Source organism: Corapipo altera, unplaced genomic scaffold, assembly GCF_003945725.1.
Source record: "Corapipo altera isolate COAL_440 unplaced genomic scaffold, ASM394572v1 124, whole genome shotgun sequence".
NCBI classification, from domain to species: Eukaryota; Metazoa; Chordata; class Aves; order Passeriformes; family Pipridae; genus Corapipo; species Corapipo altera.
In genome coordinates, this window is record NW_020884967.1 from 1,644,609 (window position 1) to 1,665,879 (window position 21,271).

Genomic DNA, 21,271 nt, shown 5'->3' on the forward strand with positions numbered 1-21,271 from the left:
AAAAAGTATATTTTTTCCTTATTTGAATGTCTAATGCAGTCAAGATTGATTTCAGCACAGGAAAAATTTGGTCGAGTCACTTCAAGAGGTTTTTTTTTCTATTTTTGAAAAAAACATGCACAGAAACAGCAGTCTGGCTTTGTTGTGTTTTAGGCTTTAGCAGAGCATGAAGATGAACTACCAGAAAACTTCAAACCAGCACAACTCATCAAGGACCTTGCCAAAGAAATAAGATTAAGTGAGGTTTGTGCTGTTTCCATAATATTAACTATGTATGTCTAGGCTGAAAAATGGATGTATTTAAATAAATGTTTCCCACTCTCTCCATTAAAAGAACTCTGCTGAGGACTCTTGTCTATGGCTGACTTGCCATGTTCTGGGCTCTTGTTTGCTTTTCCTCAGCTTTATGCTGTGTCTGCCTGTCCTGCACCCTTTCTCCTCCACCTGCGTCTGGCTGGACTGGCCACACTCCCCTCTCCAACCTTATTTTCTGTTTCACTTTAGCTTCTTCTCCCCTCAAAATAGGATAGAAGTCAAAGAACACTGTTGCCATCTTCATGACCATGCTCTCCATGTAACATCTGCTTTTTCTTGTGCTTGACACTCTTGTCCATGACATTGGCTGAGCTTGGAACTATGATCCTGTGCCTTGTCCCAGTGGGAAGCCTTGCTCTTGGGGCAGAGTAGCTATAGCAAATGAGATAATAATTATAACACTGCCCAAAAAAACCCAACAAACCCAAAAAAACCCCAATAAAAGACATTGCATGGGAGGATCATCCACTGAGTGTGGTACCATATCCCACAAGGTGACAGTAGCTGGTTCAGTTCCTTTGAGAAGACATTGTGTTACATTCCACCCCCTTTCTAACGACATCCAAAGACCTCAAAACTGAAATCTGTCATGTCCTTTGATCCTCTTTGATGTAGTATTTAAGTTTGCTGATTGTCAGAATGGCAAGTTAAGCAGAAAATAATTTCTTTTTAATTAGTCAGTGTTAATTTTAATTGGGCAGCTATTTTACTGCTAATTTTTCCCGGGGGGCATGAAATGTGATTCTGCTACATTTATCATATCAGAATTAAGTGGAAAGCATTTGTGCTCAAGCTGATCAGCATTTTAAGCAGAAGAGTGTTCATTTCATCAATCTGTTTGTGTGGACAGTCCATTTAACCATCCCACCTGATGGACCTACATTCCCTACCAAGCCTCTAGAGTTTCTCCAGGCCAGACTTGTGCTTGAGGGACGTGGGGATGGGAATTGGTGAGCAGAGCCTTACTGTGGCCTTTGGTGGGATCTTCATTCCCCAGCCAGACTGGCCTGTGATGCAGATCACCCTCCAGCAAATCTTTGGGGATCTTTGGGGTTTGTTTCCCCATGGAAGGGAGGGTGTAGGTGAATATCAACCATGAGACAGGTGGGTGTAAACACCTTCTGTTTTGTGCCAAACTGCAGAACGCTTCGAAAGCCAGCAAAGCAGACGTGAGTGCCAACACCACCACCGAGGAGACCTGTCCTGTGGAGAAGGAGGAGGCACCTTCACCTGTCCAAGTGACGCCTCCGCCCCCTCCCGCAGAAAAGCTCCCTAAAAAAAAGACTCCCAAAACTGTGAAAACCCCCAAACAACTCAAGCCATCCAAACCCGCCAAACCTCCCAAGCCCCCCAAGCCCCCAAAGCCTCCCAAAACACCGAAAGTGAAGGGAGAAGGCAAAAAGAAAGGAAAGAAGGCAAAGGAGAGTCCCCCACCAGCCATCCCCAACCTCGACTTGCTGGAGGCACACACCAAGGAGGCTCTGACCAAGATCGAGACGCCAAAGAAGGGGAAGGTGGGTCATGTTTTAACCTCTCCCCCTTCTCCTGCCATCATAGGGATAAAATCACTCCTTGGGTCTCATGTAAAAGGTAATCTGTGTGACACAGTGTGAAACCCTGGCTCTGCTGATGAGAAGGAAAGATTTGTAACTGCTGGTTCATTGTCCTTCTTTTACCCAACTCTTGGATTTAATTTGACTGTTTGCTTGGTTATTCTTTGATAGGGAGCCTCCCAGAAACCCATTTATATCAAAAGGTATCAATGATGACAGAACTTGTCTCCAAAGCATCAAATTTACTTGAGATTGCACTCTAGAAGGAGTGACTGGAGATAGAACAATAGTTTTCTTCCACTTTTGCCCATGTAGGACAAGTTTCTTTGTGATGTCCTTGAATTCTGAAACCTTTTAATTCAACATGAATTTTGCTGTTGACTTCAGGAGGGGCCATTGAGGCACTGGCAGAGGAATGTCAGAATTGCTGTTTGTAAAGAAATACCCCTAAATCTTTCCTAAAGCACTTCTGAACTTTTAGCGGTGTGTGTGCAGTTTGTGACACCTGTCATGGAGCAGCAGGCAGGGAGATGAGTGTGTTGGTGTATCAAGGAGAAGAGCAGCTGGTCTTCTGCAGGTTCTGAAAAAGCAATATTTGACTGAACCTCAGTTTTGGGTTCCAAAAGAATAAATAGGAGTTTTCAAAAATATGTCGTGTTATATTCCAGATAAAGCCTGTGTTTTTGACATGCAGCACTGCATCCTCATTAAAAGGACTTTTTCCTGACTTTTCTTCCCCAGGCTGCAAAGAATGTTCTAAGTGTTCCCAATAAGGAATCTGCAAGCAAGCAGAATGAGGTGGAGAAATTTGAAGTCCGAGAGCAAAATAAAAGCAAAACAGAAGCCAAATGGAAATATAAGGTAACACCTCCTGTTAAATTCTGCTGCTGGTTCTGCCACATAATGACAAGCTGAGGGTGGAGAATTGTTCATGGCTCTGCCTAAGCAGAGAGAACAAGACACCAATTTTGAGTTTTCAAAGAAAAAAATTAAGCAGAAAAGAATCAGTCACTGATTAAGGAAGGGGATGTGTGTGGATGAATTCTTGGATAGCATGTGCTGAATTATCCATCTTATCCATGGTGACACCAAACTGTTAACAGTGAGATGTTCAGTACTGATCCCTTTTGTGATCCTTCCTGGAACACAGTCCTACTGCTTTAAGTCTGGAGTAGTTGCAGAGAAATCAATAACTATTCAATAATTAACTAATAGTTTATACTCAGTAACTAATTTTAATGGCATGAAATTAAAGTTAATGAAATCTGAATTATGCCACATGGACTTAAAAGCTTACCTTCCTGGAGGGCTAATGGAGGGTCAGTGAAATTCACTCCTAGAAGAGCACATTTTGTCTGCAGGGGCAATTAAATAAGGTGACCTCAGGCTCTCTCACTGAAACAGATGTTTGTTGTGAAATTCTAATGACAAAAGTGCAAACAAATTCCCCTGTTACAAAATCCTCTGTTACTCACCACATTTGGGGGACCTTATTTGGACATTGGGAAGAAATCCTTCCCTGGGAGGGTGGGGAGGCCCTGGCACAGGTTGCCCAGAGAAGCTGTGGCTGCCCCATCCCTGGAAGTGTCCCAGGTCAGGTTGGACGGGGCTTGGAGCAACCTGGGCTAGTGGAAGGTGTCCCTGCCCATGGCAGGGGGTGGGACTGGATGGGCTTTAAGGTCCCTTCCAACCCAAACCAGTCTGTGATTCTATGATTTTGCAATTCTCTTTTACTCTGTAGCTGAGTAGATTCTCTGAAGATACCTGGGAATCTACAACATAAATGACATGACATTTAACTGGTTTAATTGTTTTGTTTTGCGCCGTTTGCCTTTCAGAACAGTAAACCTGATTCACTTCTAAAAATGGAAGAGGAACACAAATCAGAAAAGACACCTTTATCAGGAAATAAGGACAACAAATTTACATTCTCTTTCTCTAATAAGAAGTTGCTTGGGTAAGTAAAAATATGACAACACACATCAACTAAAAAAGCAGATTGAAAAGTCATTATTTATATTTTTTTACAAGAAGATGTAAATCTGCCTTTCTGGTCAATTTAGAAAATACACTATCACAAAAAGTTCTTCTAGTGCTTTAGTCAGCATCCTGTTTTGAGATATAAATTGTAGGTTCAGAAACGTGTTTGGAAAATTATTCTAATTGCTTTGGCACCCCTGAAAGTGTCAAGGTGACTGAGATTTCTGCATAGAGATACTCATTGTCTTCCTCTCTGTCAAGTCACAAGCTGTTTTCTACTCAGTGTTGTTACTGATTAGTAATTTTTCTTTTCATTTCAGTTCAAAGGGAGTCAAAACCCAACTGAATACTAGTGTGTTTGGGTCACTGCAGAATTTTAAGGAAGACAAAGCCAAACCTGTACGGGATGAATATGAATATGTGTCAGATGATGGTGAACTAAAAATTGATGAGTTTCCAATCAGAAGGAAGAAAAACACTTCAAAAAGAGAACTGCCCTGTAAGAATATTTCCTGGTTTGTCTTTATCTGCTTAACAAAGTCTTAGGTGGTGATTGTCCAGAACAATCAGCATGTGATTTATAGTAAAGAAAGCCATGTTTTACCTGTCAGTCAAATGTAAGGGAATAGGAGGACTGGGTTTTGGAGGGAAAAGAACCATGACTCTGTGTTTCTTTTTATTCATTCAGTTTTATCAGATAAAAAAGACACCCTGCAGCACACTCCTGTTAAGAAGCCAAAGGTGGAGTCGGTACCATACAAGGTATGATGATATTGTTCCTTCACAAAGTCCCACTTGAATGAGAGGATCTTTAAGGTCCCTTCCAGCCCAAACCCTTCTGTGATTCTGTACCTGTGATGCAGCAATTAAAGTGTTTGTTTGCTGTGGTCAGTACAAGTTCATATTATAATATCTGAATAAGTCAGAAAAAGAAAATAGTTTGTTAAGACAGAACTGGAGTTGACCAAAATGTTTGGTTTTAAGTACTAAGAAATCCTCTGCACCCTGGTTTGTCTCTGGGATATTCAGGAGGAATTGCAGACCTCCTTGCCTGAGTCAGGAGCTGATGTCTGGAGGCTGATGGTATCTCCCTGTGTGGGAGCTGAAGGAAGGAGTCCCTGGAGAGAACAGACTGGCACTCCAAGCAATAAGGGCTGGCACCTCAGCAGCCTGAAAACAGGGCAGGGAGGGGAAAAGAGTTGTTTTATTAGACTGTAGGCTACAGTGCACAGAAATCCCAGCCCCAGGGAGATGGTCAGGTGTAGGCAGCTCCCTTCCATGGCCCCACATGGCCCCTGTTCCTATGGATCTGTGCCATTCTGCTGTCTGATTTCCCAGTCTCCTGCAGTGGGATGGCAGATGCAGTGGGATGGTCTGTCCCCATGTCTGGATTGTCAGTTTTGGCAGTCTTACCGAGTGCAGCAGACCTGTGCCCTGCTGCACATCTGGTCTGGCAGAGCCATGGCCACACAGTCCCTTCCTTTCCTGGAGGGGTCATGGTCCGAAGAACTGGAGCAGGGGCTGGGAAATCAAAGCAGCACCTGGAAACACCACTGTTAGAGTGGTCTGATCCCATGAGCAGGGTCAGATCTCAGAGCTTTTGGAGGGGAAAGAAAAACCCACCATGCCTACAGACTGCAAGGAAATGGATTTTTACCATGCACCTGGTTTTGTTCTTTTTATCTTTAATGAAAGCAAATTCCAAAGGCTAGTCCTGTGTCCTTGGAGGAGCAGCAGGCTGTAGGAATCATTGTGCTGTTCTTGTTGAGTAACTCAGTGAGTTTCCACCTTTTTTGAGCCTTTCCCTTGTTTTTGCAGAGCGAGGACTCGTCAGATGAAGATTTGCTTCACATTGACACCGAGGCAAAGCCGGGACGTAATTCCAAAGTAAAGAAAGAGAGTGGAAGTTCAGCAGGAATTCTTGATCTTTTGCAGGCAAGCAAGGAAGTTGGGGGTTTAGAGTATAACACCAACAGGTACGCACCAAGGGAGGCTTTTCCCTCTTACCTGGGAACAAAACTGCTCTTTTGTGGCTGTGTGTGAGAGAGAATGAATTGTGCAACTTGGCAACTGCTTTTTCTCCAGTAAGGAAATTCTTCCTTTGTCCTATGATCTGGAGGTGGGAAAGATTTTTGGGGTATAATTTAAACAAATAGAGGATTTCACATCACTTTTAGCAATAATACTGTAATAGAAAAATCATTCAAAAGGAGGAGAGAACTCAGTGATTGCAGCTTGAGGGCACGAATTACGGTTTTTAATGTAGTGAGATTGTGATAAAGTAATCTAAATGACCAACATTCCTTCCATAAGGCATTGTAAGGTGCCATGGATATCAAATGTTTGCAAGAAGGAAATAGGAAACTATCTACCCTCCCTCCTATCCCTGGTCATCATTCTTCTCCCCACCAAAAAATATGACTTGGGGAAAAAAGTAAACTCTTTCATGGGTACTTCTATTTCTGAAATGGAAATATTTGCCTGGGCTTAGCTGTGTCTTATGTGGGATCTACTTATGTAGGTGAATGTGGGAACTGAAGCTGGGTGTTTTGGGATGTGGTCAATAAGGTACAGCACTAGATCCTTCAGTAATCCAGACAGTGAGTGGTAAAAAGAAATGGAAAACAAGTCTAGGCTAGGCTCAAATCCTTCATTCAGGACTATCTGGAGCAAGGGGTGTGTTTGGGTCCATCTCAAACCAGATGTGTGGGGTCATTGCCTCCACCCTTCACAGCCCAGCTCTGATCTCAAACAGACAGCTGGGTAACAGAACATGGTGTTGTTGGAGAGAAGTTAGTGGGACTGTTCACATATTGAAGTATCTTGCTTAACTCAAAACCTGGGAACAAATCCACAAGGAAGGGGTTTTGGGAACATCAGCTGAGTTGTGGCTTCCATGCACAGAACTGCTCCTCGGGCAGGAACTGCTGCGCCAGTGCCTGGTGCTCCCTGGTCATCTGCTCATAAGGAGATCCTTGCTGCTGCAGCCTGGAGGGAATGGTTTGTCCTCCATCTGTAGAAAAGCAGAGGTTTTCAGCCAAGCACTTCCCACTGCTCCCCAGGAGCCACAGCCTTGGTACTTTTGGAAGCTGTGAGCTGCTGGCAGAAGTTTCTAGATTCTAAGTTTGTGCAAACCAAGGAATAAACCTCTGAAGGGTGAGAGTAACAAGTCTGATGTGGGAAATTATGTGAGATGTGTGGAAGGCTGTTCATGATTGGCTTTTTAATAAACCAGTTCCATCTTCACCTTGAAAACCACCTTCCCCCGGCAGGTGGGATGTGTTGGGTTTCCTTGCTGACTGCTGGAACCAACAGCGTAATTTTCCTCCCTCCTTTCTCTAGGTCTGCCTTGGTTATACAAAGCCACAGAAGCTGTGGAGGAGGTAGAAGTAGCTGTAGGAGTGACCTGAGAGTTGAGAACAAACTGGACAGAGAGCCTGATGCTGTCCTTTGCCCTTGCTGGGTGTTGGGGGGCTGTGACCCAGGAAAGGTGCAGCCTGCAAATTGAAAAGGATCTGTCAAAGTGGAATGAGGAGATCCCTCCAGAGAGGAAGATATTATCTAAGCCTGGGAAAGTTAAAAGTCATAACTGAGAATTCCAAAAGCTATGCCTCGTGGTCAAAGGGGAACATGTGGAATAAGTTACCAGGGGAAAATTACAATAGAAGAAAATATTATCAGGGATTTGGAAAAAAAAAAAAATCATTTTTTTGATGTTGAGAGAGAGAATGGAATTTGTTAAGGTTGCAGTGTGGTTACAAAGCTTCAGAGAAATCTAGAGAAGGGAACACTGCTGAACTAAAACAGTCTTCTGGTTCAACCTTCTCAACTTACTAGAAAATTGTGTCCTCAGATGGTTGCACGAGGTTAAAAAATATGGCTGTGCAGAACCAGGCAGCTCTGTCGAGACACTCTGGCCTTTGGGCACCACCATTTAGGGTTCATTACTGGTTGCAAAGCAGGGACAAGGGATCCCCATCCCTGTGCTGAGCAGAGATGGGCCACAGAGTCTCCTCTGATTTCTCTTTCCGTCTCTAATGGGGGTGAAAAAGGCTTGATTTTAAAATCAAGTCACACAGTCACTTCATCTCCTCAGAAGTCTTGTCTTGACAAGGCTGCTATTTCTAGGGACAAGATCTTGTCTTTCTCTAGTCCTCATTTTCCTGTGTTGCTTCCCTTTCCATAGCAAGGAGGGGTTGACCAAACATCTGTCATGGAGGGCATGGGGAGAGGTGTCCATGTGTCTGCAGCTCCCAGGAAATCAAGTAGTTTTTGTTGTCTTAGCTCAGCTGGGTCAGTGGTTCTGGATTTTCCCAATCTCTTCAGATTTGGCCCCAACTCTGCTCCCACACTTCAAAAGAAATAATCACATTAACACTTGTCTCTTTGACTGTTCCTGTGAATTCCTTTTCCATTCTGTGTTGTGGTTCATAATGGGATGAGTGTTTACATCAAATTTACAGTTACATTTTGGCAGGTCATTAGACATGTTGACAAGCAGCTAGGTGTGTCTAACTCTGTCAATAAAGTTGCCAGGCTAATAGAACTCCCATGCTGGAAGTCTGGTACAAAAAAAAGAAAATTTATCAACTATTATAAGAATTCAAAGGAATCTTCCTTGACCATGTGCACACTACCAACCATTTATTGCCTGCTGATGAAATGGTCCTCCAATATTCTCTGCCTTGCTTGGGGTGTGTTTTGCTGCTGGCAAGGGGTTAAACTCCCAGAATAGAGAAGGACTCAGGCCTTTACTTGCCCCCCCCTCCTGGACGATGTACCCAGGGTATTTGTAGACTTTGTGGTTTCTGAAATCAAAATCTCCCAAGCACAGTCATGTCACTGGACTCAGCTGAGTTCCTGCACTGTGTGGGGCAGTTCAGTGGGAATGTGTCATATCAATGCTGGCTCTGGGATAAACACTGGGCTTTGGCAGTGTGTGCTGCATCTTGATTGAAAAAAGCCCCTGATAAATGTAATTACTGTGTTTCATTTCATAATTAGGCTCGGCTTTTTAAATGACCATAATGTGCTTTTTAAAAATAAAATGGAAGAAACATGATACACAAACGTACTGAGTGGCAACATGACGCCAGTGTGGCCATGTCTCACTCTCAGGAGCAATTCCCATCTTTCTCTATAATAAAGCAGATGAAGGGTAGGGATATGTATGTATTTATGGATATACATATATATATGTATATTCTGGATACACCACGTAGTGGTCATGCAGGTGGGTCGCTGTGGAGTCTCCTCTCACACATCAAGCAGTCTGTGCATGGAACCCTGTCAGACCAGTGCTGGAGCTGCTGTATCCCAGCACTAACCTGGGAAGCAGCTCAGGGCTTTTTGTGATAATGGCCTTATCTGAATTGTGGGAAATTTCGTTCTGTAAACTACTGGACTGTCATTTGCAGCTGCCCACCTCAAATGCCCCGATGGCATTGCCTCAATTGCTTTAGAGAGCTGCAGCTCAACTCCATGTGCCAGTGGGGAGAGGGAATGACAGAGCTCCTGCAGAAAGGCTACTGTGAGTGTGGAGTGGGCTGAAAGAACTGAAAGGGAATATGGCAAAAGCTTGGAGGGCTGGTCGTCACCTGGTCTTGAAATGAGCAAAATTACTTGTTGTGTCCAGGTCTGATTCAAAAATGGAAGGAAGCACTGTGGGGTTGTGCTTGGCATTATTGGAGTTCCACAGTTTTATACAACTGTGACTTCTCCAGAGCCACCCCTCAGTCAGTAATACTTTGCTGGAATATTGTAAATTCAGTTTCTATATATGAGGATATAGGTGGAAGGCTCAGTAATTGCTGATGAAAGGAAGGAGATGATCTGCCTAGAGAGGCTGAGCCCTCGGAGAGAGGTGACAGTGGTTGTGAAGAGTGAGGCACCAGGGCTCTGCGTGATCCCCTGCATGATCCAGGGTGTTTGGATCGTTCCTGTGCCCAGCCTCACTGAGGAGGTAAAGCCTGAGTGCTGACTTGGTGTATTCCTGTCCCCATCACCCACTATGTCACCTGCTGTCAGGGATAGGATGCTCTTGTCAAACCTGGCTCAGTACTGTGAGCCTCCTTTTCTCCAGGCTGAGCTCCCTCAGCTGCTCCTCATTAGACTTGTGCTCCAGACCCTTCTCTAGCTCTATTCCCTTCCTTCTCTGGACACACTCCAGCTCCTCAAGGTCTTTCTTGTCATGAAGGGCCCAAAACTGACCCCAGGTTTTGAGCTGTGGCCTCAGCATTGCCCAGCACAGGGGGACAGTCCCTGCCCTGGTCCTGCTGGCCATACTAGTGCTGGTAGAAGCCAGATAAAGGCACAAACAGCTGTCAGTCAGTTTGTTAGTGTCCCTTTCTCTGTGCATCCACAAGAGCATTTGTCAGCCTGAGAACAGGAACACAAGGCTGCTGGGATTGAGGCAGGTCAGAGCTATCGCCCAGTGCCACCTCACTGTGTGTTTGGAGGTGGCTGCGGGGGCAAAAACATTCTGGCTGCTTTATTCCTGCTCCCATGCTCTTTTAAAGTGTTTTTAAGCTGTAATTGTAACTCTCTGATAGTTTACTTTCATAAATGTGCGGTTTTTTTAAAAATCATTGCTAAAGCTACAGAAAGGGGATACAGCTCTTCCAGAGCTTCCAAATAGCTTCCTGAGTCTTCTTGAAATTTTTCTTGGCTTAGAAAGCTGAAATACCCCTGATGGAAGCACACCAGGCACATGCCCTAATGAGAAACACTCTGCCCCATGTGCAGCTCCGTCTCTGAGACATTTCACCCATTTCAGGTTGGAGTTTGACTCTCAGAACCACTGGTTTTGATCATATCCCACCATTCATTTGTTGAAGTTTGTGTTGCTTAAGGCAATTCCTTTCTGATTTCCCATTTAGTGGTCAATGTTTGATGGTCTGTTTGCAGTGTTTTGAGAGTCCAGTGCTTGGAAAAACAATTCAGGGAAAAAGAGTGGAGGAAGATATGTTAATTCCTTATAAATGGTGCAAAATATGCCTTTACCAGAGAGAAGGCAAAGGAGGAGGCATGATATTGGAGGAATTTAAATGACTGTTTCCTAAATAGGTTTTTTTAGTGTTCTTCTGTTCGCTGACTTGTGAGCTAAAACCAGTCTTAGCTCATTTTCAGGATTATTTATAAATATCCTTAGTGCCCAGAAACTTCCATTATGTCTTGTATGTTACTCTATCCTGAGCCCAAATTAAGCTCAAGTAGCAGAAAACTATGTGGTGCTACTGATTCTCTTGGGAAGGGCTGTGTGTTCATGGCTTCTGTTTCACAGCTGTAACAAACACCCTTGCCACAGGAAGGTTTTTTTTGCATTTCACTACTTGCCCAAACTCCAAAGTTCTGGAAATAGTGGATGATGTGTTCTGCCTGTCACAGAATTAATGTCTGGTGTTCTCCTGTGAGATTATCTGTGTTCATCTCTGTGGTGGGCAGGGCGCCTTCCCACCTCGCTAAGTGTCAGTGCCAGTCGGAATTTACACCTCGTTTGACCTCAGCCTCTTCTAGGAATGCAGTAGATGTGCTGTGTCTGCTGATAATGGGCAGTCAAATACTAGAAGGGAAGTTCAAGGAAATCTGTCTCTCTCCAGTATCTCCTGTAATCAATCCGTCCCACACTTATATCAGAAAACCTTCCCAATGCGCTGCAGAAACTTCTCAAATTACTTGTGCCTCACCGTGTTGCTCTTCCAGCAGATCCTGGAGGGGTGACAGTCCCTGTTGTGAACTGGGGCCTGTGACCATGAACTTCCTTCTAGTTGTTCATGCTCTTGCTCTAATTGCTTGTATGGAGCAGAGCCCTCCACGACATCCCCCATCAGTGCTGGTGCATAAGCTCTCCTTTTATAGGAGTTGGTAGTATAGATTATAAATATTATTATTAAAATATGATGATGAGGAGGAGGAGGATTTGGTAGTACAGATAAATAGGATTATTAAATATATATAGGTAGAAAAATAATATTATTAAAAGATAAAGATGATGATGGTGATGATGATGATAGCTGGTAGTAGAGACACTGTACTGTTGGGAATACAATATGGGCTTTGGAAAGTTCCCTGAGCCCTGTCCAGAGCAATGACAGCCCCCAGGGACCTGCCCACCTGTACTCAGCCACGTGGTGCTTCTGGGGTATCAACCCACATCTGAGGTGCTGTCTGGGATACTGCTGCTCCATTAAATTACCTGCTGTCCCTGGCGGTGTGTCCAGCTACTCAAAGGAACCAGGGAATCTCTTCTAGCACAAACGTGCTGTGAAAAGAGTGAGCTGTCTGTGAGGGGTTGGTGTTTCTGGAATCACTGATGGCTCCTGTGTTTCTCCCTGTGTCCCCACAGCCAGCCACCTGCTTCCCCCAGCACCCAGGAAGCCATCCAGGGCATGCTCTCCATGGCAAACCTCCAGGCCTCGGAGTCCTGCCTTCAGACATCGTGGGGCACCAACCAGGCGAAGAACAACTCCATCTCCATGCAAAACTCCAAAAAAACAGGCGGCGGCAACAAAAACGCCGGGAAGCGGTTACTGAAGAAAAGCACAAAGAACAGCATCGACATCGAGGATTACGATGAGGATCAGGACCACTTGGACGCCTGCTTTAAGGACTCGGATTACGGTGAGTAGGAAGGAAGCAGGGTGTGCCTGGGGCTGCATGGTCACACGTGTGCATGTCTGCAATACCCCATTGCCCATGGTCGCTTTCTCCTGCTCTGCCGTGGTGGTGTCGGCCGATGTTTGGTGAGGAGGAGTGTTTGTAACATGGGGTCTGCACCACAAAATCAGCAAAGACCCTGTGATACCAGACTGGCTGCAGAGCCCATGGTGACACAGCCATCCGGGCAGGCTGGAGTCGAGACTTGGCACAATGAGAAACTCTCAGAAATATGAAAAACCCCTGAAACTGTAGCAGTCAGCCCAGAAACAGGAGACTGTCTCAGAAATGTGGGTCAGGCACTCATGACAGAAATGTCCTTGTCTGCACAACGGCAAAGAAACATCTGGCTGAGAGGGGTGAGAAGTTGACTTCGTACATAGAAAAGGGATCCAGTGCTATTTTGAGTGTTGGCAGAAAAGGCCAAGCATCTGCAGCAGAAATGAACACAAAGCCAGTTTGCACCAGTTACATCAGTTCTCTCATAGTTATCATGGAATCATGGAATGGTCTGGGTTGGAAGGGACCTTAAAGTTCATCTCATTCCAACTCCCTGCCATGGGAAGGGAAACCTTCCACTAACCTGGGTTGCACCAAGCTCTGTCCAACCTGGCCTTGGACACTTCCAGGGATGGGGCAGCCACAACTTCTCTGGGCAACCTGTGCCAGGGCCTTCCCACTCTCACAGGGAAGAATTTCTTCCCAATATCCATCTAATCCTGCCCTCTGGCAGTGAGATGCCATTCCCCCTTGTTTTGTCACTTCAACCTCCTCTCCAAAGTCCCTCTCCAGCTCTCTTGGAACCCTTTTAGACACTGGAAGGGGCTCTAAGGTCTCCCTGAAGCCTTCTCTTCTCCAGGCTGAAGAATAATATGCAGAAGCATTTTTGTGTATAAGTGAGGAAATCAAGACAATAAAGTAAATGCTGATAGGGACTGGGAAGCCTGAAGTGCCTAAGGGGGCAAGAAATTGGTTTAAGCTGCACAGCAGGAGAGTCTCTGCATGTGTTTCAGTCTCCCTGGCAAGTGTGACCATCAGGAATCACTTGCTCCAGTTAGGAAAGAGAAGTGGGTCTTTTCAGATCATTAATAGAGCTGCCAAGGAGAAGTGGAGCTGCTGTGACAGGTTGCAGGAGGCTGCCCAGACACTGGAGTGCACATGCACTGGGATGTAGTGGGAGTCCTGGACATGTTTTGGAAAAGGGCAGCACAGGACTGTGGTTGACAGATGTCACATGTGCTGTCCTGAGGGGCAAATTTGCTCCCTGTGCCGGTGCTGGCAGTGAATGGAGAGTGGTTGTGAGCAGGCTGGGTCTGCAGAGGCTCTGCCAGTGCAACATGTGATCCGCAGACTTCAAGTGTCGATGGTCACGTGCCCCAGGAGTGCCAACACCAGGGATGGGACAAATGGCAACTGGCAAGAAAATGAAATGCATGTGAAAAAAAACAACAGAAGCTTCTTAGAAAAGGCTGGGGAAAAGTTTGGGCAGAAAAGTTGGTGTTTATCCCAGAGGACTGGGAAGAGTCCATTCACAGAATGGCTCAGCTTCATCTAGAGAAGAGGAGACTGAGATCAGACCTCATAAGGATCTGCAGCTCCTCCAGAGGGGCAGCTCCGATCTCTGCTCTGTGTGACCCAAGGGAACGACTGGAGCTGTGCCAGGGCAGGGGTAAGCTGGATATCAGGAAAAGGTTCTGCCCAGAGGAAGGTCAGGCACTGAACAGGCTCCCCAGGGCAGTGGTCACGGCCACAAGGCTACCAGAGCCCAAGGAGTGTTTGGACAACGCTCTCAGGGACAGGGTGGGATTGTTGGGGTGTCCTAGGCAGGGCCAGGATTTGGACTGATGATCCTAGTGGGTCCCTCCCAACTCAGGAGATTCTGTGATTACAGAGTACCCCAAAAGTACCCGGTCACAGTTTAATGACAACAGCTCCCAAGGTAGTGTGTGCATGAGAGCAGAGGAAGGTCCCCTGAGTGTCACAGCTGCCAGCCCTCAGTGGCACTTCTGGGGACCATCCAGCTGTGGTGCCTGCAATCACCACTCCTGGACAGAGCAATGTGCAGGGTAGAGCTGTTTCCTACACTGAAACTATTGCATTTGTTTCCTACTGTAGTTTACCCTTCTCTCGAATCAGATGAAGATAATCCAGTTTTCAAATCCCGATCAAAGAAAAGGAAAAGTTCAGATGATGCCCCTTACAGTCCGACGGGTAAGTCCATGTTGTCTGTGCTGCCCAGACTCAGGCTAAGTCGTGCAGGTCCCTAAAAACCAGCCGTTTTTCCAGGAGTGTGGAAACCATAACTAGTGATTTCTTTATCATGTGAAGGATTAACCCTTTCCAGCACAGTGGGAGGTGATCCATGCACTGTGATTCCTGCTGAGCAGTGTTAGCCTTCCTCCTTCAATCAGCTGGCAGGAAAAAATCCTTCCTTGGTTGGTTTATTTCTCCTCACACTCTTGGTAATGGATCAGTTGGTGGCATCTTAGCAGAGGAGTAACAGTCAATCCCCGGACAGCTGAGTAGCCATGGATTTTAGGTGGTGACTGTGGGAATAGTGAGAAAGTGTGGGAATAGTCTCCTCCAAGCTCAGCCGAAGCTGGGTGGGTTTGTTGGGGCTCACCAGAGGCAGTGACAGGCAAGAGGGTCCTTAGACCCCTTTGATGTGGCCCACGAGTAGGGGCCCCTCCACGGCGTGCTGTGTGTGTGACAGGCAGCCCATGTCTCATCAGCTTGTGGCACTGCATGTCCTCTCCTGAGGGGGGAGTGAGCACCATCCATTTGGAAATGATGCTGGAGTTGCTCATATCCATAATGTGGGCACACACCCACACAGCTTTGGCTTCAGGTGGCTATGGAGTTGCTCAACTGTGTGACATCTTTATCAGCAGCTTCTCCCCACGCTGCTGTGCCCGGAGGCCATTGGCACCTCTGCCTTCAGTCACACCCTGGGAAGGGAAAGGCAGAGGCTGGCCGTCCCCATCTCTCCCTGCTGAGGAGGGCAGAGCCCCAGTGCCCTGTGCATGGCTGTGCTGCTCCCACAGGCACATCCCTGCCCCTCACCTGCCTCTGCTTGCCTTGCAGCACGAGTTGGCCCCTCAGTGCCTCGACAGGACAGGCCGGTGCGAGAGGGCACGAGAGTCGCCTCCATCGAAACCGGACTCGCCGCTGCCGCAGCCAAGTTGTCACAGCAGGTGAGAGACTGCTTGGGCAGTAGGAGCTGTCAGGGGAGGAGAGCCCTGTCCCCCAGCAGAGCCGTGCCCGAGTACAGCGCAGTGCCAGCCCTCCACAGTGTTTGCTCATGCCAGGGACACGAGGCTCAGCAGTCTCAGGGGAAATAAACGGGATCAAAGCCCAACAGTGTCAGAACACACCTGAGCACGCCACAGGGTGACAAGGGACAGAGGAAAAGTGTAGGGAGGGGTGAGGGAGCGAGAATGGCCACCAGGGTAGAATAGGAGGAGGTTGTCCCCAAGGAGTGTATTTGGTTTGTATTTGAGAACCTGACTGGTGTGATTGCCTGTCTGTGCAGATCAGCTGCTGGGAAGTGTCAGGATTTGTTTCCAAAGATTTGGTGAACTGTGGGTAGTTAGGGGCCAGTTTAGCAAAGGTACTGGGGCACTTTGGGTGTTGGCAGGTGTCCAGTCTCTGAAGGGGTCAGATAGGCCCCAGACAGGTGACATGAGGAGGCGCTAAGGCGACAAAGTCTACTGGAGGAAGTTTGGTGAGGTACCTCAGGAAGTTGGTGGAGATGCAGGTTGTGGTGGCTTTGGGCTTCTGCGATGTAGACTGTTGAGTAGAAGAGCTTTGAGGATGGTGGCAGGGTATCATCAAGAAGAAACTGAAAGTAAGCAAGGGACTCAGGATGCTGATAGACTGCTGTCCTCATGGTGCACATGTCCAGGTGCAGTTACAGGTCAGGAGATGATGTGTGTGTCCTAGCGGGAAGCAGAGGCTGAATCAGTGGGATGTTTAATACCCTCCATGCTGTTGTGAAAGGGTGTGAAGATCCATGAAGATAGGAGGTGCCAGTTTTTGTGGAAGATGGAAAGCTTTGCTCATGCCGACCCCGCTGCCGCGCCAGGGCAGTGTCGGTGCGGCCCCGGCTGGCTCCGCTCGCCGCAGTGGTAACGAACGAGGAGGCTCTGCCCGGGGCGTGGACGTAGAGGCACGAGAGGCAAACGTGTGTGTGCAGCTGTGAGCGAGACGGTGTCGGAACAGCCCCTGAACGCTTGCCCGTGGCCAACTCCGCGGGGTTTCGTTGTATCAGCACCCTAAGCAACGCCGCTGGCCCTTGCCCTAGCTAAAGGTCTTCTGGGGATTAATCTGAGCTTCATCTTTGTCATTTTAAAGGAGGAACAAAAAGGCAAGAAGAAAAAAAATACCAAAAAGAAGCTGTCAGCCCCCAACGCAAGCAAAGCGGCTCAGGAAGGCAGCTCGCCCGAGCCGAAGCTGGAGTCACAGGCCAGCAGCCTCACAGATCACGAGTACACCGCAGGGGCCAGCACCTTTGGGGTCGCCCAGCCTAACAGGGGATCGCAGCCGATGGCACCCGGTGTTTTCCTCACACAGAGGAGACCCTCTTCATCCTCGCAGAACAATGCCTCCGCCAAAGGTACCAGGAAACGCCGGGGGTTGTGGTGCAGGAGTGGGGAAGGGTGAAGCCATCATGTAACCCGTGCCTTTTGCAGGGGCTTCACATGCTGTGTGTGCAGTGGGGATGCAGAAGTGCTGACGTTTGGGTGCAGGTCAGATCCAGTCAGAGATAGGGCCCATGGCCTCGGCTGTCCTGGCACTGGGGGCCAAAGAGGTGTTTTGCTCCTGGGCTGTTGGTTGCAGGGTGTGAGGCATCCCATGTCAGGAGCAGTGCTGAGCATGGCCTGAGCTCGTGAGGAACACCCACGGTGTCACATCCCAGCCTGTCTGGCAAAGCCTTGTCTGGGGAAAGAGGAGGCTGTTCTGTTCAGAGTAGGGCAGCACTGTGGTGGTGGCAGGGGTTGTACAGCACCCTGTGCTGACTGTACCTGAGGACACTCCTCCCAGGCTGTGTGAGGCAGGGCACACTGCAGATCTCTTTGGAGAGTTACCTCAAAGGAGCAGAGGAATAGCAAACCTTGGGAGTAACACAGGTCACAGGAAGAGTTCTCTCATTGTCTGCCATAGGAAAAGTGTGACAAAGCTAAGACTGTGCCCGGATCTGGGCTAGGGCCTCCTGTTCTCTGCTTGAACTTGGATCAGGAGGTGTGGCAGAGGCAGGAGTGTGGGACAGGCACTGCGTAGTGTGAAGGTTGTGTGTGATCCCACTGGGAAAGACCCTGATGTGACAAGTGAGGCAATGTGGTGCATTTTCTGAATTCCCTGTATTTGAGTGGAGCAGATTAGAGGAAGTGCAAGGTATCCTGGCAGCTTGGATGGGCCATAAAGGAGGATGAGTATAGCCTGTGGTAGGTGCTGGGGTCCTGCCAGGAGCTAGTAGTATTTGTGGCTTTCTGCAGAGCCAGAGTGGAAGAAACGTGTTTGCCTGGAATTCTGCCTTTGTGTTGAAATGGTGGCATTAGGGAAACAGTTCCAAGGTAGTGGAAGATGTGGTGGGAAGGTGATCCATCAGATCCAGATGCTGATGGAGCCAACTCCCAGTGTGGCTGGTGAGCTGGCCAGCACAGCAGGGTGTTGTGCAGGGAGCCTGGCCAGGCATGTGGATCCCATCCTGCCCATGGGATCACTCAGTCCTCAAAGGAGGGAAGGGGTCATTGCCAAGAGAGGAGAGGCTGATGTGGCAGGGAGTGGAGCACCATCAGGTAGATCTTCCTGTGCAGGGTTGTAGGACAGCTGAAGGCTCTGAGGGGACTGCAAAGCATCTCTGCATGGATCACAGGAGAGTACTGAGTGTGGGGACCACCAGGCTGGGCATCACTGGGAATGAAGGCACTATGGAAGGAAATGGTGGGATGAAGCAGAACCAGGGAGTTCTAGGACCTCCTAAGGAAAGGTCTCTCAGTCTTACAGAGTGATGTGAAAGGAAGAGAAATGAGGAAACTTCCTGTAGGAAGTGTCACCCACACCATCACAGTCTTTAAATCTGGGGCACTTAAAGCAGCTGAGACCAGTGGAGAGGAGCTGAGTCCCTGCAGGCACCGCACTTGAGTGACCCTGGGGCAGATCAGTGGGAAGGGGAGAGGCTGCCTGGGTTTGTGCCCAGCAGTGCTGGGGCAGTTCCTGGCTGTACGGTGGTAGCTGGGGAGCAGCTGAGGAGCAGCTCCAGTCCCAGGAGCAGCACACAGGGAACACAGAGCTCACTTAACCACATTGCTGGGGCTCCTGGTGGTGGTGGTGTCCTCATCAGGATGAGGACAGGGAGTGATGTCCACCTGGGGTGTGTGGGAGTGCCTTGGTGCTAGTCTGGATCTGCAGGAAGGAAGCATGTGTGTCTGTGTGTGTGTTTCCAGCATCCTCCTGGTGAGGCTGGATGCAGGTGGTGTCTCTGGCACTGCAGGAAGAGAGGGCAAGGAGAAATATGGAGATGTGGTGGTATGTGGGTTGGTCTCAATGTGGTGAGTGAGGGACCAGGCATCCTCAAGGCAGTGCTTGTCCCGGGACCTGTGGTGGCATGTGAGCTGAGGATCCCTGTGCCATGTTTCCCGTAGAGGAAGTCAGAGAGGAGCCCAGAGATCCCTGAGGAGCCTGCAGGTGCAAGGAGCTCTGTATGTGTGTGTGTGTCTCGTTCTGTGTGTGTATGTGTCTGTGTGTGTGTGTGTTTGTGTATGTATGTATGTGTGTTTGTGTGTGTGTGTGTGTTGTGTGTGTGTGTGTGTGTTGTGTCTGTGTTTCTGTATGTGTGTTTCTATGTGTCTGTGTGTTTCTGTGTCTGTGTGTGTGTCTGTGTGTTTGTGTCTGTGTGTGTTTGTGTGCGTGTGTTTCTGTGTCTGTGTGTGTGTCTGTTTGTGTCTGTGTGTGTTTGTGTCTGTGTGTGTTTGTGTCTGTGTGTGTTTGTGTGTCTGTGTGTGTGTGTCTGTGTGTGTGGGTGGGTTTGTGTTTGTGCAGCCTCTCCCTGAGGAGTGGGATGGCACTGGTGTGGCAGGGTTCGAATGTCACCCTGTGGGCAAACAGGTGACCGTGAGCAGTGAGCCAGGGCAGGTGAGGACACAGGGCAGCAGGGCTGGCACTGCAGAGGCAGGAGGGTCCCCAGCAGAGACAGGTCCCTGGGGGTGGGTGGGCAGTGTGCCCTCACTAGGGTAGGGTTGGTTCTCCAGGGACTGTGTTCCTCGCTGAGCCCCTCACACCTCGGGGGTCCTGGCGGGTGTCCTTGAAGGTCCTGGGCAGGGCTGTCAGCAGGGCCAGGGGGGCAGGAGGCAGCCAGAAGGTCGGTGCCTGTGGGGTGGTGTGGGGCAGGTGTGGGCCCTCACCCCGACCCTACTCTCCTTCCAGGGAAGCGCACGAAGAAGGGGATGGCCACGGCCAAGCAGCGGCTCGGCAAGATCCTGAAGATCCACCGGAATGGGAAGCTGTTGCTCTAGTGGCTCTGGGGACACTGCCACCCAGCTCTGGGCCCCCACCACAATAATCCCTTTAACTTTCAGCGGTCGGACTGTACAGAATCCTGCTATAAATATTTTTTAATATAGATGTCCTTTCTCAGAGTGCTGAGAGCGACTAGCCGCAAAAAGTTAATACTAATCTCGGCCACCGAGGAGTGTGTCGGTCCTCCCGCTCCGGCACCGGCACCAACCCGGTTCCGGGCCTTGGGCCCCCTTCCCGCCCGGCTCCGAGCAGAGCGGGCGGCCGTGGCCGGTGTGGCGGCAGAGTCGGGAGAGCGGGAAGGGGCCGCAAGGCCTCGTGGCGGGCGGGGACCGCGGGGCCGAGGCGCCGGGCTGGGAGGCGGCGGGCGCGTTTCTCAGGCACCCCTCTGCCACCCCGCCGCGTTCCCGGGCCCCCCTTTTCCTAGAATGTAGCTTGTACATAGCTTTTGGAATAACCACCGCCGGGTTTTTATACGGGGAGGGTCTCTCCGGGCGCCGCCCGCCGGTACCAGCTCTTTGCGTAACTTCTTGTACGAGGAGGGAGACAGTTATTTTACTAGCACCTTGTGGAGTGTTTCCGTGTTTTGTGACGATGTAATTTATTAATGTTTGTAGCTTTTTATATTTGTACATTTCTTATGGGCTTTGTTTATATACACACATTACCGGGGCGCGGCGCCTGCGGGGAACCAGAGCCACCCGCCGCCGTGGCACAGGGCCACCGGGGCCACCACCAGGGCCACCGGGGCCACCGCCAGGGCCACCAGGGCCACGCCGGCCTAGGCGTCGCGCCGGCTTTTTTTATTATGATTATGATTATTATTATTAGTATTATTATTTTTTCGCGACATGTACATTTCTAACAAAGTTTATCGTGGCTATCTATCTATGACGGTGTTTTATTTACCGATTCATATCAAATGCTCTTGTATCGACTTCACGAAAATCTTAAGTAAACCTAGAGCAAAGTTTAAAAAAAGAAGGAAAAAAAGAAAAAAAAAAAAAGAAAGCAAAGTAAAACTATTTCAGGTTTTGTACACAATTGCCTGGGCCTGGCCTTTTTGTGGGGTCGGCGAAGGAGGGGTGGGGAGGCAGCCACAGGGTGTCTGAGGGTGGGTTGGAGGAGCAAGCAGGGACCCACAGCAGAGGCAGCTGTGGGGGCTCTTCTGGCAGTGCCCCAAGTGCTCCCAACCCCCTACCAGACCTCTGCTTGCTGCAGCACCACAGGAAGCCCTGGCTAATTGGGCATGG

General features: G+C 48.6%; 1 protein-coding gene across 3 annotated transcripts in view; it reads left to right on the forward strand.

Annotated features, from left to right (window-relative positions):
- The window catches only part of PHF2 (PHD finger protein 2), an 82,744-nt gene extending 61,685 nt beyond the window's left edge, over positions 1-21,059 (forward strand). The window contains exons 11-22 of one of the 3 annotated variants that reach the window (XM_027664988.1): positions 154-243; positions 1,458-1,829; positions 2,610-2,729; positions 3,707-3,825; positions 4,169-4,347; positions 4,537-4,610; positions 5,667-5,824; positions 12,193-12,467; positions 14,619-14,714; positions 15,588-15,697; positions 16,857-17,118; positions 19,929-21,059. In XM_027664988.1, coding sequence (XP_027520789.1) covers positions 154-243; positions 1,458-1,829; positions 2,610-2,729; positions 3,707-3,825; positions 4,169-4,347; positions 4,537-4,610; positions 5,667-5,824; positions 12,193-12,467; positions 14,619-14,714; positions 15,588-15,697; positions 16,857-17,118; positions 19,929-20,017 — 1,944 coding nt within the window. In that variant the 3' untranslated portion in view covers positions 20,018-21,059. The remainder of the gene's footprint in view (positions 1-153; positions 244-1,457; positions 1,830-2,609; positions 2,730-3,706; positions 3,826-4,168; positions 4,348-4,536; positions 4,611-5,666; positions 5,825-12,192; positions 12,468-14,618; positions 14,715-15,587; positions 15,698-16,856; positions 17,119-19,928) is intronic. The other 2 variants (XM_027664990.1, XM_027664989.1) reach the window with 2 other exon arrangements.
- The last annotated feature ends 212 nt before the right edge of the window (positions 21,060-21,271 follow it).